The sequence below is a fragment of the Pteronotus mesoamericanus genome, unplaced genomic scaffold, assembly GCF_021234165.1.
Source record: "Pteronotus mesoamericanus isolate MK-2021 breed Mesoamerican mustached bat unplaced genomic scaffold, CSHL_Meso_final scaffold_174, whole genome shotgun sequence".
NCBI lineage: Eukaryota > Metazoa > Chordata > Mammalia > Chiroptera > Mormoopidae > Pteronotus > Pteronotus mesoamericanus.
In genome coordinates this window covers 14,948,486-14,972,270 of record NW_026555309.1, presented here as the reverse complement: position 1 = coordinate 14,972,270, position 23,785 = coordinate 14,948,486, and the positions used below count along the sequence as shown (strand labels likewise).

The 23,785-nt window shown below is 37.5% G+C and overlaps 2 protein-coding genes across 2 annotated transcripts in view; both read left to right on the top strand.

Annotated features, from left to right (window-relative positions):
* RAD54B (RAD54 homolog B) overlaps positions 1-23,785 on the top strand; it is a 73,990-nt gene that overhangs the window by 2,076 nt on the left and 48,129 nt on the right. Inside the window, exon 2 of the mRNA XM_054590055.1 lies at positions 3,104-3,269. Coding sequence (XP_054446030.1) covers positions 3,104-3,269 — 166 coding nt within the window. The remainder of the gene's footprint in view (positions 1-3,103; positions 3,270-23,785) is intronic.
* Positions 16,931-23,021, top strand: FSBP (fibrinogen silencer binding protein). The gene is made up of 2 exons (XM_054590056.1): positions 16,931-17,304; positions 22,496-23,021. The coding sequence occupies exons 1-2, from the start codon at positions 16,931-16,933 to the stop codon at positions 23,019-23,021; spliced, it is 900 nt and encodes a 299-aa protein (XP_054446031.1).

The window sequence follows — 23,785 nt, the reverse complement described above, 5'->3', positions numbered from 1 at the left end:
TGAGAGAAACATCGATGTGAGAGATGTCAGTCAGTTGCCTTTCACACACTCCCAACTTGGGCCCTGGCCCGCAACCCAGACATGTGCCCTGACTGGGAATTGAACCAGCGACCTTTTGGCTTGCAGGTGCCGCTGGTGCTCAGTCCACTGAGCCACACTAGCCAGGGCATACCTACTATTTAAAAAAAAAAAAATTTATTGTTTATGCTATTACAGTTGTCCCAGTTTTTCCCCCTTTTCCCCCCTCCACCCATTCCTCTTCACTCTCTCAGGCAATCAATCTCCACACCATTGTCCATGTCCATGGGTCATGCATATATGTTCTTTGGCTAATCCCTTTATATACTCATTTTTGACTCTGCCTTTTTTGGTCTGCCTGTATTTCTTCACCCTAGGACATTTTTTAATTAGTTTTAGAGAGGGAGGGAGGGAGGAAGAGAGAGAAACATCAGTGTGAGAGAAACATCAATTGGTTGCCTTCTCCTACATACCCCTACCAGGGATCAACCCTTCAACCAGGGCATGTTCTCTGACTGGAAATTGAACCCACAGCCTTTTGTTCTATGGAATGACACTCCAACTGACTCACATTGGCCAGGACTGGTCTGCATGTATTTTACCCTACATTTTTTTGGAATTCTGGCCGCAACATAAGGAGAAAACAGTTTATCATTTTAAATAATTTTTTAAAAAAACAGGTTTATTTAAATATAGTTCACATACCATAGAATCTACCTACTGCAATTCAGTGGTTTTTGGTACATACACAGAGTTGTGCAGCAATCACCAAAATTAATTTTAGAACATTTTCATCATTCAGAAAAGAAACCTTATACACAGTAGCAGTCATTCCCCCATTTCCCCAAGTCCCTCAGCCATTGGTCACCACTAATCTACTTTCCGTTTCTATAGATTGCCTATTATGAGCATTTTGTATAAATGGAATCATACAACAATGTGGCCTTTGGTAAACACTTTGAAGTACCTAGAGGAGAAGGAGCACAGTGCCCACAGCTTACTCTGAGTGTGTATGTGCACACAGAGGGAAGGAGGAAGGCAGGGGAAAGAAGGAAAGTAAATGTCACCAAATATAATCATATGGTGAATCTGCTAACAGGTATATGGTACTTATTTTTGGAATGTTTATATAACTTTTAAATTATATCAAAATAACATACTGCCAAAAAAAATTTATGACTTATTTTTTGTAACATAAGTTGCAAAATCCTTAGTTTATTACAATGACTTTAAAGTCTTATCAGATAGGTTTTTTTTGAATGTTTTAAATTTATTACAATGAATATTTATACAGGTATGACAATGTGAGTTATTACTTTTTAAAAACTCAAACATACTGTGGTAGGCAGAAAAATGGCTCTCTAAAAATGTCCATGTCTTATACCTTGGAACTTATCTTACCTCATATGGCGCAAGGAGCTTTTTGACTAAGTGAATGATGTTAAAGACTTTGAGATGGGATAGTTATCCTGGATTATCTGGGTTGGCCCAATATAGTTTCTTTAAAAGCAGAAGAGGGAGACAGAAGAGAGGGTTAGAGAAGGAGATTATGGAAGCAGGGTTAGAGAGATGCAATATAGTTTGTTTTCAAGTGGAGAAAGGGGCCACAAACCAAGAAATGTGGGTGGTTTTTAGGAATTTGAAAAGACAAGGAAATGTATTCTTCCTTATAACCTTCAAGAAGAAGTGTAGCCCTGGCTGATCTGGCTCAGTGGATTTAGTGCTGGTCTGGGAACTGAAAGGTCACTGGTTCTGTTCCTGGTCAGGACACAGCCTGCGTTGAGGGCCAGGTCCCCAGTTGGGGAAGTGCTAGAGGCAACTGATGGATGTTTCTCTTGCCCGTTGAGGTTTCCGTCTCTTTCTTCCTGCCTTCCTTGTCTCTAAAAATAAATACTTAAAAATCTTAAATAAAAAAAGAAATGTAGCTCTGCTCATAACTTTGCTATTAGCCCAATAAGACCCAAGTCAGAGTTCTAACTTACAGAATTATAAGACAAGAAATTGCATTATTCTAAGCCATGAGATTTGTGCAATTTTTTACAGCAGTGACAGAAAACTAATACATATGCAAAAATAGAGAAAATAGCATATAAAGAACCTCCTTGCACCCATTACCTGGCTTCAACAATTGTCAATTAATGCCAAATCTTGCTTCTTTTTTACCTCTTCAGTTCCTTCCCCAGTTCCTTCTCATTATTTTGATGCAAATCCTAGGAATATATTTTCATTTGTAAATATTTTAGTATTTGTTTCTAAAATATAAGGGCTCTTTAAAAAAAAACAGCACACTGCCCTGACTGGTGTGGCTTACTGGGTTGGGTATGGTCCTGCAAACCGAAAGGTCAGTGCATATGCCTGGTTTTTGGGCCAGGTCCCTGGTTGAGAGTATGCACAAGGCAACCTATCCAATGTTTCTCTCACGTGTCAGTGTTTCTTTCCTTCTCTTTTTTCCTCCCTTCCCCTCTCTCTAAAAATAAATAAAATAATTTTTTGGAAAGAGGTTTTATTTATTCAGTTTTAGAGAGAGGGGAAGGGAGAGAGAGAAACAGTGATGTGTAAGAGGTACATCGACTAGTTGCTTCTCACATGCTGCAACCCAGGCATGTGCCCTGAATGGGAATCAAACTAGCGACCCTTTGGTTCGCAGACCAGCACTCAGTCCACTGAGCCACACCTGCTGGGGCTAAATAAAATTTTTAAGAAATTAAAAAAATAAAAAACACTGACAGCAGTATAAAAATTAGCAATATTTAAGTATTGTTTTAATATTGAGAAATTTAGTAAGAAAAAGAGCAATTGACTATGACAATAGCATGTTACAACTTGTTTAAAAGCTCTTCTGATAATGTTACTTAAAATACGCTATAATTATAAACACAATTTTCATTCTCATATCTTTCAGCTTTTAGACATAATTAAAACTAACTTAAAATACAATAAAAATTGGATTTTAAATTTACTTTAAATATCTATTCCCTATTTATACACAGAGAAATTAAACTGGTAGTTCATGTTTTAAATTAGGAATTTATTATGTAAAAATATGGAAGATCAGATAGATTTTCTGCATATTTTGTTCTTACAGGCTGCTGCAAATAATACTTTCCTCCAGTCACAAACTGACTCCAGGATATGCAGTTTAAATCTGCCTGCTGAAGAAAGTGCTAGAGAAATGAATCATGGGGATAATTACAAGGGAAAAGACTATTTTGAAACCTCTGCAATGCCAACATTAAACCTACATCATACAGGTGAGACTGTACTTTTTAATTAATCAAGTTTACACTTGACCAGTTATTACAGTATTATTTAAATTGATTATTAGAATGAATGTTACATCTGAAAGTTATTTCTATAAAACCAATAGATTGTTGGCAATTTAGACTTTTTGTTTCATAATTTGTCTTTAATGACTGGATTAATAGCCATGTGATTCAAATCTTGTATTTTATAATGGGAATATATCTAATATTGTTCATTGTAAATTTAATGGTCAAATATGGTCTTTTCCTCAACTATCAAAATGTGTTTAAAGATTTGAAAAAAAATTTCTAAAAAAATGTTAATTACTAAATTTGGAGAGGTGAACTTGAAATGAGTAAAATGGATAATTCATTATAGTCCATGGAATAACATCAAATCGGTTAGATGGGAATTATGAAGGTATATAATTTCAGGAAAAGCAAGCATTTAACAAACATTCCCTCCTTCTCTTTGTTAAATTGAGTTAATATATTACGGTTCTTTTTTAATTTGTAATAGTTCAGTATTTTTTAAGTAATTAAAAAAATAATTAGGATTGTGCACAGCTGTTTATTTGGCCTTGTGAAAGGCAACATCAAGGCTACATTTTTCCAATTGTATTTTATTAATTTCTGGTTGAATAACCATATTCAGGGAGAGAGCCCCATCTGCTGGTCTTTAGTAAATCAACAAAAAGTGCCTTAAGCACTTACCCCTTTTGAAGGAAGTTTTGGAGCCGGGTGATGATTAATTTTACCTATAAATGGACTCATTTCTTGTTGGGGCAGAAAAGAATTCTGTATTTTCCCAACTGGCCTGGCTCCTTGGTGCCATTTATGTTCCTCATAACTTCAAAAGTTGGGAAGGACTTTTGGAGCTGGTAACAATCCAGGGAAACTTGTAGAAGCAGTTCTGGGCAGGGCCGTTTAGCTGCTGCCGTGTTTCACTGATTTGCTGTCTCCTTTCTTTCTATCTTACTTTCCTCTCTCTTTTTTTCCTTCTATCATTGTTAGATGAATGTCCTAGTTTCCTACACTTTCTTCCCTACTCTCAAGCCTGTAGCAGATAGTGTATGCCTGTTCCCCCCGCCCCCCCGTCACCGTAACTAATATCTTCCCCAGAGAATGATACTTAGACTTTACAGTATCACATATGACATGTTACTTTTTGGGGTCTATTTGATTTTTATTTGGGGTTTTACTATGGTTTCTTATTCTCTTCCCTGCTAAATATAAGAGAGTTAAGAGTTAAGATACATTAAAGAGGGAGTTAATTTACTCAACCCTTAATTCCTTAATCCTCTGATTTAGTACATTCACTGGACTGAGGAAACCGGGCCAACTTCCTGATAACCCTCCTGCCTGTCATTCAAAGAGAGAGGTTAACTGGGAAAAACAGCATTGTATGAAGCATCTTGCTTTCTATGGTGATTGCTGGAGAGGGATGTTGTGTATAGAAAAGTGTCGAGATAAAAGACCTATATGGTATCCATTCACCTTTTGATAACCTTTCTATCCTGGATCTAATCTACCTTGAGGTGAGGGTCCAAGTCTGTGTTCCAGTTAAAATATATCGTCATTTTTCTCCACTGCCTTTGTATTTTGAAAAATATCCTCCATATACAGCAGAGAATAATCCAATTATTCTAAATTCAGTAGTTGTTAACATTTTGCCTCATTTGTGTGTGTTTTTTAATGATATGAATAAAAATATGCACATGCTGAATCTTTTGGAGTATTACCACAAGATCTCATGTCTGCAAATAAGAACAGGGGTGGACAGAATGTCTGAGCAATATACTTCTGCGAAATCAGGGTTGCATGTATTCAAGTAGAGTTGGCCAAAGAATTGAGCCATAATATGCCTTACTGCAGAAGAACCTGTGTGATTGACAGTTTAATTTTAGTAAAGTATTACTATCAAATTAATGCAGTTTTTTGAATTTTATTGGTCCTATTTATATTTAATTTATAATGTTTGAATTTTTTTGTTGTGATAAAATATCCATAACGTAAAATTCACCATTTTAAAGTGCACAATTCAGTGACATTTAGCATGTTTATAGTGTTGTGTAACCACTACCACTACCTAGTTCCAGAATATTTTCATCGCACTGAAAGGAAACCAGGGACCGATTAAACAGTCAACTCCCCATTCCCCACTCTCTTCCCAGCCCTGGTAACAACTACTCTGCGTTCTATCTCTGTGGTTTTGCCTGTTCTAGACATTTCATATGAATAGAATCAATAGTCCCTTGTGACTTTTTTTTTTTTTAGTAAAAAACTAGGTAATGAATGCACATGGTAAAAAAATTCAGAAGTTATGAAAAATATAGTAAGAAGTCCCTCTTTCCTTGATCCCTAGCTATCTAGTGTCTTTCCCCAGATGCAACCAGTTACCAGTATTTGGGGTATCTTTGAGATATTATATATTTGGGAACATTTGTACATAATATTTTTCCCATACAAGTGATTTTTCCACTAGCTGCACTGTTCCATAGTTTGCATTTTTACTGCAACAGTCTGCCTTTGAAATCTTTTTGTCAGTACAGTTAGAACTGCCTCTTTGGATTTAAAAAAACTAGACGATATTCTATTGTATGGATTTGCCAAATGTACTTAACCAGGACCTTATTAATGGATATTTAGGTTGCTTGGTATCTTTTGTTATTACAAACAAAGCAATAATGAATATCTATATATTATAAATATATGTGAGAATATACCTATAGGATAAATAAGCTGGAGTAGGTGCTTGTCTCAAAGTATGCATTTGTCATTTGGATGGATAACAATGAATGGCCCTCTGCAGAGGTTAGTACCAGTTTATACTCCCAGCAGCAATGTATGAACAAGGTATGTATCATTTATTGTGATGCTCAATCTATATGAAAGTACATATAGACATACCTTGTTTTATTGCATTTTGTTTTGTTGGGCTTTCCAGATGTATTTTTTACAAATTGAAGGTTTTGTGGGAACCCTGTGTCAAACAAGTCTATTGACAAGTCACTTCATGTCTCTGTGTCAGATGTTGATAATTCTTGCAATATTTCAAACTTTTTCATTACTGTTAATATTTGTTGTTATCTGTGATCAGTGATCTTTGATGCTACTATCTAAATTGTTTTGGGTGTCATGAACCACATCTATATGACAGTGAACGTAATCCCTAAAAGTTGTATACATTCTGGCTGCTTTACTGAATACCTGTTTTCTCCGTCTCTCTCCCTCTCCTGGGCCCTCCCTATTCCCCGAGTCAACAATACTGAAATTAGGTCAGTTAGTAACCCTACAGTGTTCTTTAAATGTTCACATGAAAGGAAGGGTTGCACATCTCACTTTAAATCAAAAGCTAGAAATGATTAGGCTTAGTGACAAATGCATGCTGAAAGCTGTGATAGGCTGAAAACTAGGCCTTTTGTTACAGATAAATTATAAATGCAAAGGAAGAGTCCTTGAAGGAAATTGAAAGTGCGACTCCAGTGAACACATGCATGATAAGAAAGTGAAACAAAAGAACAAACCAGCCACAACATTACCTTAAGCCAAAACCTAATCCAAAGCAAAGCCCTAACTATCTTCTATTCTATGAAGGCTGAATGATGTGAGGAAACTGCAGAAGAAAAGTTTGAAGCTAACAGTGGTTGGTTCATGAAGTTTAAGGGAAAAAGCTACCTCCAAGATGAAACAGCAAGCACTGAAGGAGAAGTTACAGCGTTACTCAGCAGGTCTAGCTAAGATAAGGAATGAAGGTGACTACACTAAATGGCAGATTTTCTTTCTTTTTTTTTTCTTAAAGATTTTTAATTTATTTTTTAGAGAGAGGGGGAGGGAGGAAGAAAGAGGGCAAGAAACATTGATGTGAGAGAGATACATCTGTTGGTTGCCTCTGGCACACTCCCAGCTGGGGACTTGGCTCACAACACAAGCATGTGCCCTGACCAGGAACTGAACCAGTGACTTTTCAGTTCACAGGCCAGTGCTCAATTCACTGAGCCACACCGGCCAGGGCTTAACAGCAGATTTTCAGTGAAGATAGAACAGCCTTGTATTGGAAGAAGTTGCCATCTAGGACTTTGATTGCTTGAGAGAAGAAGTCAGTGCCTGGCTTCAAAGGACAGGCTGACTTTCTTGTTAGGGGCTAATGTAGTTGGTGACTTTAGTTTGAAGCCAGTGCTCATTTAACACTTTGACAATCCTAGGACCCTTAAGAATTATGCTAAATCTACTCCTTGCCTGTGCTCTATAAATGGAACAAAAGAGCCTGGATGATAGCACATCTGTTTACCACATGGTTTACTGAGTGTTTTAAGCCCACTGTTGATATTACTTCTCATTGACAATGAACCCGATCACCCAAGAGTTCTGATGGATGTACCCAAGATAAATGTTACTTTCATGCCTGCTAGTCCATGGTTATGTGTTGTATTTAGTTTTATGTCCCTTTAGTCTCTTTAATTTGTTAGTGGGATTGCAAATTGGTACAGTCACTATGGAAAACAGTATTGAGGTTCCTCAAAAAATTAAAGTTACAACTACATTATGACCCAGCAATTCTAATTTTGGTATTTATCTAAAGAAATCTAAAACACTAATTCCAAAAGATATATGCATATCTGTGCTCATTGCAGCGTTATTTACAATAGCCAAATATGGAAGCATATGAGGGTCCACAGAGACAAATAACATATGACTTTATTTATACGTAGACTCTCTTTTACATAAGAACAAAATAGGCCCTGGCCTATGCGGCTCAGTGGATTGAGCACTGGACTGTGAACCAAAAGGTCTCCAGTTTGATTCCTTGTCAGGGAACATGCCTGGGTTGTGGGCCAGGCTGCCAGTTGGGAGTGTGCGAGAGGCAGTGGATCTATGCATCCTTCACATATCGATGTTTCTCTCCCCGTCTTTCTGCCTCCCTTCCCATCTCTCTAAAAATAACTAAATAAAGTCTTAAAAGAAAAACAACCAAAATAAACGAGTGAACAAAACAGATTTAGGAACAGAGAACAAACTGAGGATTGCCAGGTGGGAGGGGGTTGGGGGACTGGATGAAAAAGGGAAAGAGATTAAGAAGCTCAAATTGGTAGTTACAAAATAGCCATGGGGATGTAAAGTACAGCATAAGGAATATAGTCAGTAATATTTTAATAGCTATGTATGGTGACAGGTGGGTACAGGACTTACTGGGGGGATCGCTCTGGAAATTACTGGACAATGTCAGGAGCCCAGTCTGCTAAAGAGGGAAACCATGACAGGTGTATCTCTACCTCTGAAAAATACTGGTGAATATCATTCATTCTCCCCTAAATCATTTGTCTTTAGTGTTCAGGATTTTTGAGGGGCTTTTCAGGCAACCTGCCCACAGGGACTATTCCTTTGAATTCCTGCCTTGGACAGAAGTAAATAAATTTGCTTAACTTTATCCTGGAATCAGGCCAGTAAAAAGGGATCCTGGTCATTTGACTATTGGCCCGCTCATATGTATCCCTCCAAATCATTTTGAAGCAGGTTTGAAACTATTTAGATGTTATTGAGGAGCATATCTAGGAGAGAGAGCTATCAAATTCTCTCCTGAGTACAGAGCATTGCTTGCTTTTTTCTAGGATGGGACACTCATGGGAAAAGACAACAGTCAGATGATATGCATATGGAGCAGTGGTTCTTTTTTAAAAAACTAAATTTATTGAGGTGACATTGGTTAATAACAGTATATAAATTTCAGGTGTACAACTTCATAATACATCTATACTTCAAAATACATCTGTATACTCCATTGTGTGCTCACCACCCAAAGTCTTGTCTTTTTCCATCACCGTATGTTTTTTTCTATCACCATATTTTTGACCCCTTCACTCTCTTTGTCCTCCCCCTACCCCTCTTCAGTTCTGAAAACCACCATTCTGTTGTCTAGCAGCGGTTCTTAATTAGCGTGGGCAATGAAGGGTAGTGAATGTGTCTGTAAGGGAGGGTGTGGTTTAAGACCTAAAATTAAGGATTTCAGTATTATGCACTGCCTTGACACTGAGTAAAATCACGAGGCCTTGAATGGCCTAACTGTAGATCCCTTTTCCACTCCGCTCCTGAGGTAAGGTCCCTTAGCTAGAGCCCACTGAGGGGGTCAGGTGCAGTTTCTGCTTATCCCTGAGTAGCAGGCTGTCAATGTAAGAAACGTCCAAACCTCTAAGACTTTTTATGAGTTTATTTGAGTCACACTGACAACAATTGCTGGGAAGCAAAACCTCAACAGATTGAGAAAATACTGTGGACAATGGCAGTTTTGCACCTTATTTTATATATTACAGTCAAAAAGAGGAGGCATAAGGGTGATAGATTTGGGAGGCAGGAGAAAGCAAAGTGGGGTGGAGGGGGAAACTCTGGGATTGGATAAAAAACTAAAATGGTAGACACATACTTCTTTTACATAGGTGAGTACAGCCTAGTTAACAGTCAACAGTTAACAGTAATAGTAAGAGCATTTGTGATTTCAGCTCTGGTGGTTGTGCCCAAGGGGTTTGGCAAAAGGGATGTTACCTTGACATTCCAAAGGTGTGTTATCATAGATGCAAAAAGACAACGGGCTCAATTAAGGTAAAGATAGACTTTTGTCAGGGAAGATTGTAGCCTAGGACATGACTACCTGCCATAAGCTGCTTTTAGTTAAAAAGTTTTAATTTCAGATTGTCCTATATGGTTACTTTAGGTCTCAAGTTTGTCAGGCCACCACGCAGGCCTTGCGTGAGCTTGTTGGGTTTACTGTGTGTCTGTTTTTTGTCCACAATGCTTCAGTTCCCAGCCAGCCGAAGAATTGTTCAAACAAGCCAGTCCTATCCTTCATGTCTACCAGGGTGCCCGCTCCGCCCTGGGTACTCTAACGGCTGCCTTCTACAGCCCCTGGTGCATCATTCTGTTCCAGAGGGCAGCCCCCGGGTGGCCCTGTATCAGTTTGGTGTCCTTCTTCCGGGGGCTGCGAATATATGTGACTACTGTTACTGCACCTGTATCGTGCTGGGAGTTGTGTATTTGACCATCCCCATAACCCTGTAGCAGGAATCCCTTCCTCACAGTTGGGTGAATAGGAGGCAACTCAAACAGAAGGGTATGCATATACACATGCATTTTTCTAAAGAACTTTTCAGAGTTTCTCAAAAAGGCCTGTATCTCTTGCTCTCCTTCCCTCAGTGCTAAAAAACTACTGTTGTATAGACTTTGTGAGGTGTGTTCCCTAAGCTGTCTTTTGGAAAATGTCTTCGCTCCCTGGGATGTAATTTGGTCTAAGACCTCTTTCTCAGTTATCCGGACTGGGTGCAAATGGGAGTATTCCTGTCTGAACAAAGCTGTAATCTGGGAGTCTGCTTTATGCTTTTGGGAGGACCAGTATAGAGTAATTGAAATAATGATGGCACCCAGTCTCTACTTTTTTTTTGGGGGGGGGGATTCTTACATCTTATTTGAATTCTCATTTAAAAGCAAAATGTGGGAAGTAGTGATTTAAGCGAGATAAAATAGGCAAATAGGATAAGCACAATGGAAAGAAAGAAAAACCTCAATAGATTTTTCTTATATCAGTTACTATGCTTTTGGTTTAAGTATTGATAAAAATACTGGTTTATCTAATTGATTTTTAATAGTATATGTAACTGCCCTGACTAGTGTGCCTCAGTGGACTGAGTGCCAGCCTGCGAACTGAAGGGTCGCCTGTCCGATTCCCACTCAGGGCACAGGCCTGGGTTGCGGGCCAGGTCCCCAGTTAGCGGTGTGCAAGAGGAACTGATCGATGTCTCTCTTACACATCGATGTTTCTCTTCCCTTCTTTCTCCCTCCCTTCCGTTCTTTCTAAATATAAATAAATACAGTCTTAAAAAAATTAAAAATGAAAACTATGTGTTACTGGAAATTCCAGGCTTCAGGATTGACTGGCCTAGCCATTTAAATGGTGTCAGCATGTGCCCAGTTTCCTTCTATTTTTCCCATTAGTCATTCACAGTATCGGTTTTATACTCAGACTGGCTCCCCTCAGGTCAAATGATAGATCTCAACAGCTGTTGGGACCACATATTTTTCTCATCTGTCTGATGACAGGCAGATGGTGCCTACACGTAATCATTAAATAAGATGTTATAACTTTGTGCTGATATTGGGCCTCTTTCCTGTGACCAGAGGGATTCCTACCCTTAGACCTAGGGGTGCCACTGTGAAGGGGTGGAATGAATGGTGGTGAGACACCGTCAACATCCAAAATTATGAAGTGAAAAAAAAAAAAAAGGCTAAAATTGAGTAGCTTGGCAACATTTTTAGGATATAAAATTTAACTAAAGGCTAGGTTCTTGCGAATCAGCTTCAGGGGCACTGGCTCCTTTCGTTCAAAATATTTTTATCCCAGGGATAAGACCTGGCCAGACTGAGCTTCTTGATAGAGTCACTGGGAGCTATTCTATGAAGATGTATGTCAATTTAGATTGTATAGAGTAAATTTGTGATTCATGTAGCGTGCTGGAGTAAATTGTATACTTTGACTCTCTGAGATTATAGAAAATACCTATATTGGTCTCTCCCCCGAGTTCCTGGCACAGAGCTCCTAAAACCCTTGTAATTTCCTCAGTGATAAGAGCACCGGGGGCGTCTTTTGTTCTAATACTTGGTCATTGACCCCAGTTTCTGACGAAGTTCCTGAATCCCTTGGAATTTCCTGGGTGATAGGAATGTCTTTTGTTCTAATGAGCTGACTTTTGGTGGGCTCCATGATTAGAAGCTTATAATTTTCAACTCCATCTCCGTTCTCCAGAAAGGGGAGAGGTCTGTAGCTACATGTGGTTCATGGCTGCAGTATTGGAGAGTGGAGTTCTAGACCTTCTCGGAGTGCATTTTCATACATATGTTTGTTTCTACTTTCTATACCTATATAAAGGTGTTACTGGACAGGGGACCTGGCCCTGAGTGGGTCTGCCTAGGGCCAGGTGGTAGTGTGTGGGTTTTTTGTGCAGGAAAAATTTTGCAATACGAGTCCAGGTACCTTTAGAGGACTATGAAGGTATATTTATTAAAGCTGGGGACAGTGTAACAGGAAGGGTCTAGGGTAGAAGAAGTAGCCAGAGAGAGCCTAGGCTGGGCTGCATTAACTCACTGGGAAGTCAGAGAAAAGGGGGCCTTGGGGACAGGTTCAGGGATTAGCCTGGAATGAGCTGCTGCTGCCCATTGCTCCCCTGGTTGTAAGTCTTGGGGGACCCTTGGAGTTTAAGAGATGCATACCTGTGGAGGACGGAGAGGAGGGAATGGTGTAGGCTGGGGAGTGTGTGCTTGCTCTGCCGCTGCCTGCCGTTTGTCTTGAGGGTTTTGTGTCTCTTGCAGGTGGGAATTTTAGGGGAGGTCTCAGGGGAGGGTTTCAGTAGATTATCTGTTTCCAGGTGTGTTCTTTCAGGGTTAGTGCCAGGGCAGGGGGTTGTTAGTCATTGTAATTGGTGATGGTTTTGCCCACCTGGTTTTGCTGCTTTTCTGGACCTGGACCTAAAACACAAGTGAGGCTTAGATGTTATCTTTAGGGAGGAGGCCCTGTGTCTCTGCTGTAAATTGACCTGCCAGTTTGTTCAGCTATCTGTCTGAGTTTCCCGATTCCATTTGTCCTGGCTAACGGGCCTGTGTCAAAGGGAGCCCCTTCAAACTGGAGCCAGAGCTGTCATCTCAGAAGGACTGCCTTGCCTGTCTTACTCCTCAAACCTTTGGAATGTTCAGACCGGGCAAAACAACACTTGGTCTGAGCCTAAAGCAACATTGCGTTCCAAAGACCTGTTTACAAAAATAACAAGAAAGCAGTTGTTATGACTACTGTACTGGAAATTAAAGCCTTTTTTTTTAGAATCAGCATCACTATATTAGCTTATCTGCACCTGTAGAAATTCCTTCTTTAGCTTAGCACCCTTGGTCCTATTCATGTAATTATTCCTCTTTCCTGTCTCATAAACACCCCTTGCCTTCATCTCGTAATTGGGAGACTATTTGGGCTTCTGCCTGAATCACTGCTTCATGAATAGCTGTTATTTTGGATCTCCAACGCTTTTCGCCTCTCATTTCAGTCATTATGTTACTGGAAAGGGGACCTGGCCCTGAGTGGGTTTGCCTATGGCCGGCCGGCCGGTAGTGTGTGGATTCTTGACTTTGAGCAGGAAAGATTTCACAGTAGGAGTCCAGGTGAATTTTAGAGGATGTTTATTAAATCTGGGGACAGTGAAACAAGGGAGGGCTTAGGATGTTGGAAGCAACAGGAGAGCCTAAGCGGAGCTGCCTCGGCTTTCTCGAAACGTAATACGAAAGATATGAGCCTTAGCCTGTCTGCTTAAGCTCACTAAGAAGTCAGAGAAAGGGGGTTTGGAGGTGAGCCCGGGAAGAGCTGCTGCTGCCCATTGCTACTTGGTTGCAAACCTTGTGGTGTCCCTTAGACTTTAGGGGATGCATGCCTGTGGGGGAAGAAGAGAAGGATAGGCGCAAGGTGAGGGCATGTTCCCGTGTGCCGCATATGCTGGGACCTTCATTTTGAGGGGTTTTAAAGGTTGGGGATTTGGGGGCAGTTTTAGGGGAGAGTCAATAAGATATTCATCAGTGTTATGCTGATGTGCCAAAATGAGATTTATTCTTTTGACTTCATCTGTCCTTGGGCCTGGTTGGCAAACAACACTAATTGGGTTTTTGTTATCTAGCTCCCTGAGTAGGGTGATTTAAGCTGTTTACCCTCTGGCTGGGGAGGAGAAATGCAGGCCATTTCCCTCCTGTGTCCTTAGTTTACAGAAGATTGGATTTACTAGATGGCTGCAAACTGCTTGTTTAACTATTTCCCTCAGTTTCCCTATTTTGCTTGTCCTGGCTTATCTGTCTCAATTAATTTTAGGTTAACAGTTTTGGAAGGTTTTACACATGTGAAGTATTAATGGGTACTCCCAGATCAATATCCAGAATGCCATTTTTACACTTTTCATCAACAGTACAGAAGAGTGTCTTGCCCTGCCTCCTTAATCTGATCTTGACATATTCAGTCTTTAAGAATTTGGTCACTCTTATGAATGAAAATTATTTTTAGTAGACATTTTCTTGATAAGTTAGTAAGATTGAATGGTTTTTAATATTTCTATTAGTATTTTGTTTCTTAACACAATATCTGTATTTCTGCCAAAAATAGCAAAATATTCTTTAAAGACAATATATATCTTGTATTCTCACTTTACTTTGAGTACCTGTGATCAGGTTGCTGGAGTTGGTTAATTTTTCAATTCCTATCTCTATAGAGAAGAATAATTTTCATTACTGTTTGCTGCAATTTACTGAGCAATGAAACTGCCCAAAGGCAGTGGAAGGCTAGGACTACCAAGTCAGATTACTCAATAGGATGTGCCAGACAACACCTAGCATTCCATAGAACACCTAGCTGTCTTTCACTTTTTTTCCTGATGATTATACTTTTAAAGCTCCTTGCACAAAATCTGGCTCATAGAACTCAGTGCATTTAATTTGCTTCTCTTCCTTTGAAAGAATGAAAAACAAGGAATTGAAAATTTGTGACATTTCTGCAGAACTACAGTTTCCTGGCTAGGGGCTCTGTCTTGCTAGATTCACCTTTGTTTTCCTTGGGCCTTGCACAGTGCTTGCAAACTTTTTTTTTTTTAGATTTTAAAAATTTATTTCAGAGAGGGGAAGGGAGGGAGAAACAGGGAGAGAAACATTGATGTGCAAGAGAAACATCAGTTGGTTGCCTTGCACGCCCCCAACAGGGTACCTGGCCTGCAACCCAGGCATGTGCCCTGATAGGGAATTGAACCGGCTCGCAGGCCAGTTCTCAATCCACTGAACCACACCAGCTAGGGCAGGGAGCATTTTTAATGGGGTGTTCAGTGATTGGTTGAATGGAACTCTGTTCAAATATATTCTAATTCATTCTCCTATCTGGAGAAACATGTATATCAGGAGAAAATAGGCTTAGTTTGTGTAGATTGTTATTTATCATATTTTCAGACAGATTAGAAAATATATCTGTAGATGAAGAAGGGGCCACATAGTAAACCTGACATGGTCAGGGGAGGCCTGAATAGCGGCCTTACAACTCAGAGACCTAAAGCAACCATACAGGCTGGACTGAAACTAAAACTTCCTAACTAAAAGCAGTTTATGGTGGGTAGTCATGTCCTAGGTCACTATTTTTCCCTAACAAAGATTAATTTTTACCTTAACTGAGCCTGTTTGTTGTCTTTTTTTGCATCTATATAAACATATCTGATAACAGTAATTTTGGAATATCAAAGTAATTCCTCCCCATCCCCAAGCGTGAGAGCACGGACCACAAATTCCCCCATTGTTACTATGATCATGTTAATTGCTAACTATTAACTATCCTACACCTGCCTGTGTAAAAGAAGTATGTGTCTCCCTTTTACATGTTATCCAATCCCAGAGATTTCCCGCTTTGTTTTCTCCTGCCTCCCTAATCTTTCACTAATGAATTTCATGTAACCCCCTTTCCCTCCTCCTTTGATTGAAATATATAACATAAGGCGCAAAACTGCCATTCTCTGGAGCATTTTCTCAGTCTGTTGGGATTTTGCTTCCCAGCAATTGTCATCAGTTTGGCTCAAATAAACTCATAAAAAATTCTTACAGGTTTGAATGTTTCTTACACTGACACATTCTAAGCATGCAAAATGGTGGCCTTGCAAATGGCTAGACTAGCTGTTTCCTTTCATAGTCCAGATTGTGTGAGTATAGCTAAATAAAAATCCCACCTCTTAATAATAGCAAATGCGATTTTCTTGTGTGCAGTCTTAAAGCGAGATTATGCAGTTCTCACTGTGGTTGATGATTTTTACGCATGATAAAGCAGGCTAGCATATTCACATACGTTACAGCTAGAATAACCTATTGCTTTAAAAATATTTTTTATCTGCTTTTTAGATTCAGTGTTCGACAAAAATTTCTTCTTAAGTAACTGAAAAAAATACGCTGTGGCTACTGTAGATTGTAAAATGAAGGAGAAGCTTAGCTTTACTGTGGAGTGTGAGTCGGGTGTAACCTAACTAGCTAGAGGATATGCAATTCCTGATTGACAGCAGGACCAGCATTATGCAGATTTTGTAAGAGAATGCAGCTCATTAACAGTGATTAGGGCCTTGCTCAGTTAGGAATCACCACATTCACCACTCATATTTTTAGTTTTTAAATTTTTTCTCCCTCTTGGGTTTGTAAACAAATAGCACAAAACAGTTCCTCTTTTGTTTTTATTAAAGTGATACTGCAGTGCAGTTTCAATCTATCAGCTAGGCATGCATGTGTGGAAATTTGATATTCTCACCAAACTAGCTAATTTTTAGCTGTGTTCCATGCTTATCTCTAGACCTTTGTGTATTAAATTCTATCTTGAGCTGTTCTCTTTATACACAAGTGTGTTTTGCTTGTGCCTTCCTGTCTTTTTCAGTGAGAAGCTTTATGTAGGTCAGGCTTGGCTTAAGCAGATTTCCTGAACCTGCGTCAGCTTAAGCTGGAGGAATTTTAATAAACCCTCCCCTGTAGGCGTGGGCCTAAATGAGGCTAGCCTAGTTAAGCCTGATCTTTTTCCGTTTGTGAAAAGAGCTGAGCAGAGCTGAAGGCTGCATGGTGGTTTCAGAAACTGCCTACCTAATTTGAAAAGAACAATGGTAGGAAAGGCTAGATCTTCCAATTTTACCTTATCTGAAAAGCTTGATTTGCTAAAGCTTGTGAAGCCATATGTGAAAATTCTTGAAGAACACACTAATAAGCATTCAGTAATAGTGGAAAAGAATAGATGTTGGGAGATCATAGCAGTTAACTATAATGCAATTGGAGTAGACCGCCCTCCACGAACAGCGCAGGGCCTACGCACCCTTTACAAAAGGCTCAAAGAATATGCCAAACAGGAGCTATTGCAGCAAAAAGATACCCAATCAGATTTTAAAAGCAATATTTCTGAGCCAACCAAGAAAGTTATGGAGATGATTCCCCAGATTTCCAGTTTTTGCCTGGTAAGAGACAGGAACCACATACAAAGGTAAGCTTTATTTTATTTTGTTGTGGAAAATTATGGCGCCTCCTATCTATTGGGCTCTGGCTTAGTTGTGATAGTGATATGCATAGTAAGCATCCCCACACGGGAGCAATGAATAGTGTCTTTGTTTTGTATTCTAAAAAAAGAAAAGTGAGGGTATAAGGAATTTTTCTGCTGCATTCATTTAAGCCACTTTTTATTGTCTTCCCTTCCCCCTTCCCTCCCTTTGTAGGTTCCTAAAAAGTGAAGGTTAGGGAGGAATGAATGGGATGAAATTTGTAATATCACCTCATAAACTTTTTAAGCTTTAAAATTCAATTATTTAATTATCTGAGAGAGATCTTTTAAAATTTCATTTAAGGTTACATTTCAGTGGAATTTTCAGTTTTTCAAAAAGTTAGTTTCAGGGGAAATGGAACCCTTGCTTTTGTATGAAATTGTTAGTCTTTTATTGAATATCCTTTGAGCTAAATAACTAAAATCAATAATTATGTAACTTATTCATGGTATTAGTGTATATATTAAGAGAGTGTAAATTCTTTTTCTAACTTATATTTAAAATAAACACAAGGGAAGGAATAAATGCCTAATTAGGGATTCGATTACTTAATAAAATTTAAAGTTTTTGTGTTTTTATTAATTAATGGCACAGTTTCCCTTTGATCTTGGGTCACACAGGACAGAGCAGGCATTCTCAAACTGCTTTGCAAGGATATCAAACTATGAATTTTACTATACCAGTAAGAGCAACTGGGTTCATTAAGGGTTAGAAACTTTTTTTTTTTAAATTTATGCTCTACATAACTACTTGCCTGGGGATCATAAAAACTCTTATTTTACTACTGATTGAAATTTTAACCTCTGGCAAAAGAAAAAAGTGGGAGTTGCATTCTTCTGAATCATTTAGGGCAATTTACACAAGTTGTGAACTTCTTGATAGTTGGAGGACCTTTCAAACAAAGCTTTACAATGTGCTTTCCTATTAGTAGGAGAGTTATTATATAAGCAAAATTATTGATTACCTGTGAAATCTTTGTGAAGTTAAGAGAGAGACAGGGGAAAAAACTGTTTAGCAAAAATATTTGTTATTTTGATAATTTACCAGGATAACTTTTTCAGCCTAGCTTATTTCTAGTTGATAGCACAGTAAAAAAAGGTATCAATAGTAGGAATCTGGGACATGGATCTATAGTGTATTAAATCATGGGGCCACTGCTTAAAATGTTCACTGTGATGATTAAATCCTAATATGCTGGATGTCTGAAAAACTCCACAGTATGACTGTTTTATACTGTGTTACTTATTAAAATTTCCTGCCCCTCCTCAAATCATAAAGTAGCTTTTGCATTATAGGTATAAAACTATCTTTTGGGTATTAAGTATACACTTTTATAACTTGAAAACTACACATAGAAACTGTAGTTTTAGTTAGATGCATATTTTAATAATAAAGTGAGTATAGAAGAAAAATAATATACAAGTATCTACTTAAATTTTGATCATTTGTTTTGAGACAACTACATTTCTCTAAGAAAAGGAATTGATTTACCTGTTTTTATACCTACTGTTTAAACAATAACAATTTTTTAGATTAAAAAATTTATTTGTTGATTTTAGAGAAAAGAAAAGGGTGAGGGGGGAGAGAGAAAAAATGAGGGGGAGAGAGGGAGAGACATAGAGATCATTGATTTGTTGTTCCACTTATTTATGCATTCATTGGTTCATTGCTGTATATGCCCTGACCAGGGATCAAACCTGCAACATGGTGTTTAGGGATGATGCTCTCTCTAACCAACTGAGCTGCCCAGCCAAGGCCAATTTTTCAGATTTTGAAGTGAAGGATATTAGAAATAAACCTTTTAAATGCTTGCTTGTGTTAGTGTCTGCACTGCTATTTTTCTGTATTAGCATTTTCATTTAACATATTTATGTATGTAATGTGCTTATACTTGACATCATTTTGAATCTTAATTGTCTCAGTTTATAATTATTCTATAATTTTAATTATGCTTTTATATAAATATGTCTGTTAATCTCACCAAACTCTCCATTCTTAATAAGGAAAATCTTACTGCTTATATTCTTTAATGTATTTAAAAACATACACCTGCCCTGGCTGGTGTGCCTCAGTGGGTTGAGTGCTGGCCTGTGAACCAAAAGGTCTCCGGTTCGATTCCCAGTCAGGGCACATGCCTGGGTTGCAGACCTGGTCCCCAGTTGGGGGCATGCAAGAGGCAACCAGTTGATGTTTCTCTTGTACATCGTTGTTTCTGTCCCTCTTACTTTCTCCCTCTCCTCTCTCTAAAAATAAATAAATGAAACTTAAAAAAAATACACACCTATTTGGTGAGGTTATCTCAATAACATTGATTTATGCCTTTATTTTTACTTCTTTCTAATGTCAAATTATATTTAGTGTTTTTGTAATCTATTTGATCTTTAAAATCAATATTTATAAACGTTGGAAGTTCCTTTATCATTTTTATGATTTTCTCTAATGCATTTTTTATATAATGACCTTACTTGTAAATGTTTCAACTAAAATGGAATGGAATATTCCAGATATAAGGCATATTTTTAACTTACATGAGAATATAATGCCTGTGTCTAATTGTATTATACTCTGTTATATATACTAATTTGGAATAGTAATTGTGTAGATTCTAAAAGTTAAATTTTCATCTGTAATTTGAACATTTTCCCATTCTAGGTCAGATGTTAATAAAAGCAAATCTTAACTAATTTGAATTACATTTCTGTAGCTTTGATTTTGAAAAGCATAAGATGACAAAAAAAGTCAAAAATGAAAATGAGTTAATTTATGTGATCTACAAATACATTTTTGGTAACATACTATATATCTTATTATTTCATTTGCATCAGTTAGACAAATATCTGATATTTTTGGCAATTTAATGCCATTTATAAGTGACATATGGGGATTTTAATTCTTTTCCTATGTTCAACTTGTTTCAACATATTAATCATCCATGTCCAATATATCTTAACTGTGTTACCTTTTTATCATTTGTAAATGTTCTCTAAATGTTAATATAGCATTTTCCCCATTAACATTCAAAAAATGTCTTTCCTTTTTATAACTTTTATTTTTAAATTAGGCAGAAGCAAAAGTTAAAAAAAATCCTCAAGAAACAAGATTATATATTCTTAATAGCTTTATATGCGAAATTATTTTTTATAAAACTAGTATTTTAAGGTACATTGCACTTACAGCATTACAAATATTAATAAACTATGCTAAAACTGTAGATGTTTCTAGTAGGAAGGCGTGCTTTATGGAAACTAAATATAAATTTAATAAACTTTCAATACATTATATATAAGCCATTTAAAAACATTGTATTATAAAAACCATTTCATATATACTTAATCATTCAACATATGATGAATACCTACTAGGTTTCAAGTACAGTTTTACAGTAGGCGCTGGGGATATAGTGATAGATATAAATCCTTGGACTGTGAACTTGACCTTACCAATGGTTGAAAAACAGAGAACAACTGAGTCATGTGGTTTAGGATTAAACTATTTCATGTGAAAATGGGTAGTAAGGATAATCCTTATAGTCAGACATACTGAAAGCCATATAAAATCTTGATTTTTAAATTTTATTTATTTTTTTAAATTTATTTTTTTTAAATTAAATTTTTTCCCGTTACCATTTATCCCCCACTGTTTTTTTTTTTTTATTTTGATAAATACAGAAATCATAGATGGACTTCCATTGCCCTCCTAGAAGTCTTGAGTTTTCAGTGATTTTTAGATCAGTCTAGGAGAGCAGAAGCAAATCAGTGGTTAAGGTGTGGGGATAGCAAGGCCCCCCAGAATGCATTGAATGGCCTTCTGTACCATTAAAAAAATGTCAGGCTTATAGGAACAATTGGTGTCTCTTTGAGACCATTAAAATGGGTTTTCTTTTTTATTTACCTCCTTGTCCTTATATAGTATTTGTAATTTCCTGTCTTTTTAAAAGCCTGATTTTAAAGTTAAGGATGGGAGAAAGCTATATGTATATGTTATTAAGATCCTAAACCTGGTCACTCACCTTTCTAAAAATTTTTTTAGCAATTCTATTCTGTGTATTTATCCAAAGAAAACAAAAACAGTTTCCAATAGATACATGCATGCCTAGGTTTATTGCAGCATTATCTACAATAGCCAAGATACAGAAGTAACCTGGGTTTTTGTTTTTTAAAAAAACGATAAAGATTGTATGTTATACACGTACATACTAGACAGTTACTCAGCAATAAAAAAGAATGTAATTCTGCCATTGTGACAGTAAAGACAGATGTGGAGGGTATTATGTTAAGTGAAATAAGTCAGACAGAGAAAGACAAATGCCATGTGAATTCACTTATATGTGGAATTAAAAAAAACTCAAAAAGCCCTGGCTGGTGTGCCTCAGTGAATTGAGTGCCGGGCTGCAAACCAAAAGGTCACGGGTTTGACTCCCAGTCAGGGCACATGCCTGGGTTGTGGGCCAGGTACCCACTTGGTGGTGTGCCAGAGACAACTGAATGATGCCTCTTGCACATCTATGTTTCTTTCCCTCTCTCCCTCCCTTCCCCTCTGTCTAAAAATAAATAAATAAAATGAAATCTTAAAAAACCCCTTAAACAAAAAAACCCACACAAACTCATAGAAACAAAGAACAAACTGATGGTTGCCAGAGGGGAGGAGGAGTGGAGGTGTTGGGAACAAGTTAGGCTGGACTTTGGTTCAACAACCTCAGTACTTGAGTTCTGGCTAAGAAAGAATTCAGAGCCAAGACAAATTGTAAGAGAAAGTTTATTTAGAAAGTCAGAGGTCAAAGAAATAAGCTGTAGAAGAAATGGGCCAAGGAAACAAGTTACAGAGGCAGAAGAAGAGCCATGGAGCTTAGGAGAAAGAGTGAGGCAAGGAAGACACACCTACAGAACCACCTAAGAAGGGGGCAGGGAAAGGTGCTGGTGTTAGGGAAAGTGTTAGGGAAGGAGGGGGGGAGAGAGAGAGCCCACTTAGTCACTTGCTTTTGTTATTCTAAGGGTTTTTTTTGTTTGTTTGTTTCATAATTTTCTTCATAGCTGTAAAGCTTGATGATTTAATGTATATTAAGCATGAAACTATGGTATAAATATACTCTTGTCTTCATTTGATTTACGTTTTATAATGCTTTTTTGTGTGCTGTAGTGCAAACTTGGATGAGGAAGCACAGGCTGGTACCAGTTCACTACAAGTAATGTTGGATCACCATCCAGTTGCTATTACAGTGGAGGTGAAGCAAGAAGAAGACATTAAACCCCCTCCTCCACTAGTTTTAAATTCTGAACAGAGTTATACTTTAGAGCAAAGAGAAGAACATGAATTAGTACATGTTATGGAAAGATCTGTGTCGCCATCACTTTCTTCTGTTGATGTGAGAATGACATCGTCTCCATCTTCTATTCCAAGGAGAGATGACTTTTTTCATCATGAGAATGGAGGACACTTTAGGTCACAATTAGGGTATGACCCTCAGATTCTGCAAATGCTGAAAGAGGAACATCAGATTATTTTAGAAAATCAAAAAAATTTTGGACTATATGTTCAGGAGAAGAGGGATGGATTGAAAAGAAGGCAGCAGCTAGAAGAAGAGCTGCTACAAGCAAAAATTGAAGTGGAGAAGCTAAAAGCAATTCGCTTACGGCATGACCTGCCTGTATATAATAGTTTCTAAGTTTTTTTTCAGTCTCACAATTTGATAATTTTAATTTTGGCTAAATTACTTTCATTTGGGAATTAAAGCAGAATACATACTCTTAAAAAATCTTGTTAGCCTCTTATGAAAAAAATACTCTCCTAACATTTTTTAATTATTTAATTTTCTTTTGAGATATATTAAAACTTATTGATTGGATGGCATGGTTGTATTTTTTTTTTTTGTCTTTCCTCAATTTTTTTTCCTAAGCAGTTTAATTGTTTGCCTTACAAAAGATGTTATATTTTGATCATTAAAATATCACATATATAAATATATACACAAACACATATATTCTTCCAAAGCTCTGAATCTTCAACATTTTAAATTAGAGCTTTGAAAGCTATAGTTTAAGTTCTTAAGTTAATCTAACTTAGAAGCAATACTAGCCTATTAACAGAAACTTGTCTTTGTGACATTGCTCTTTGTGCTTTCATTTTTGAAAGGAGTAAGTCCTGTGATTTTAGTGATAAAAGGTATTTGGAGATCACTTTTTCTTCTTCAATTTAGAATCTAATAGAACTGAAGTCCAGGGAGAACTTGACTTACTTGATGTAAAAAGCTATTTATGGCAGAGCAAGGACCAGCACTGTTTTTGTTTGTAATTTTTCTCCCTGCTATTCCATAGAAATAGAGATCCACTAAAATATCCTCCATGTAAAAAATTGGAAATGTTTATTTCATGAAGATTGTTTTTAAAATTAGGAGGTTATGAAATCAGGGGAATTATATTAGTTGCCCCC

Excerpts from the sequence above, each read along its gene's own strand:
- FSBP (XM_054590056.1), top strand. The coding sequence starts at position 16,931 with ATGGTAGGAAAGGCTAGATCTTCCAATTTTACCTTATCTGAAAAGCTT. Across the intron at positions 17,305-22,495 it reads GACAGGAACCACATACAAAG|TGCAAACTTGGATGAGGAAG; the intron begins GTAAGCTTTATT and ends TGTGTGCTGTAG.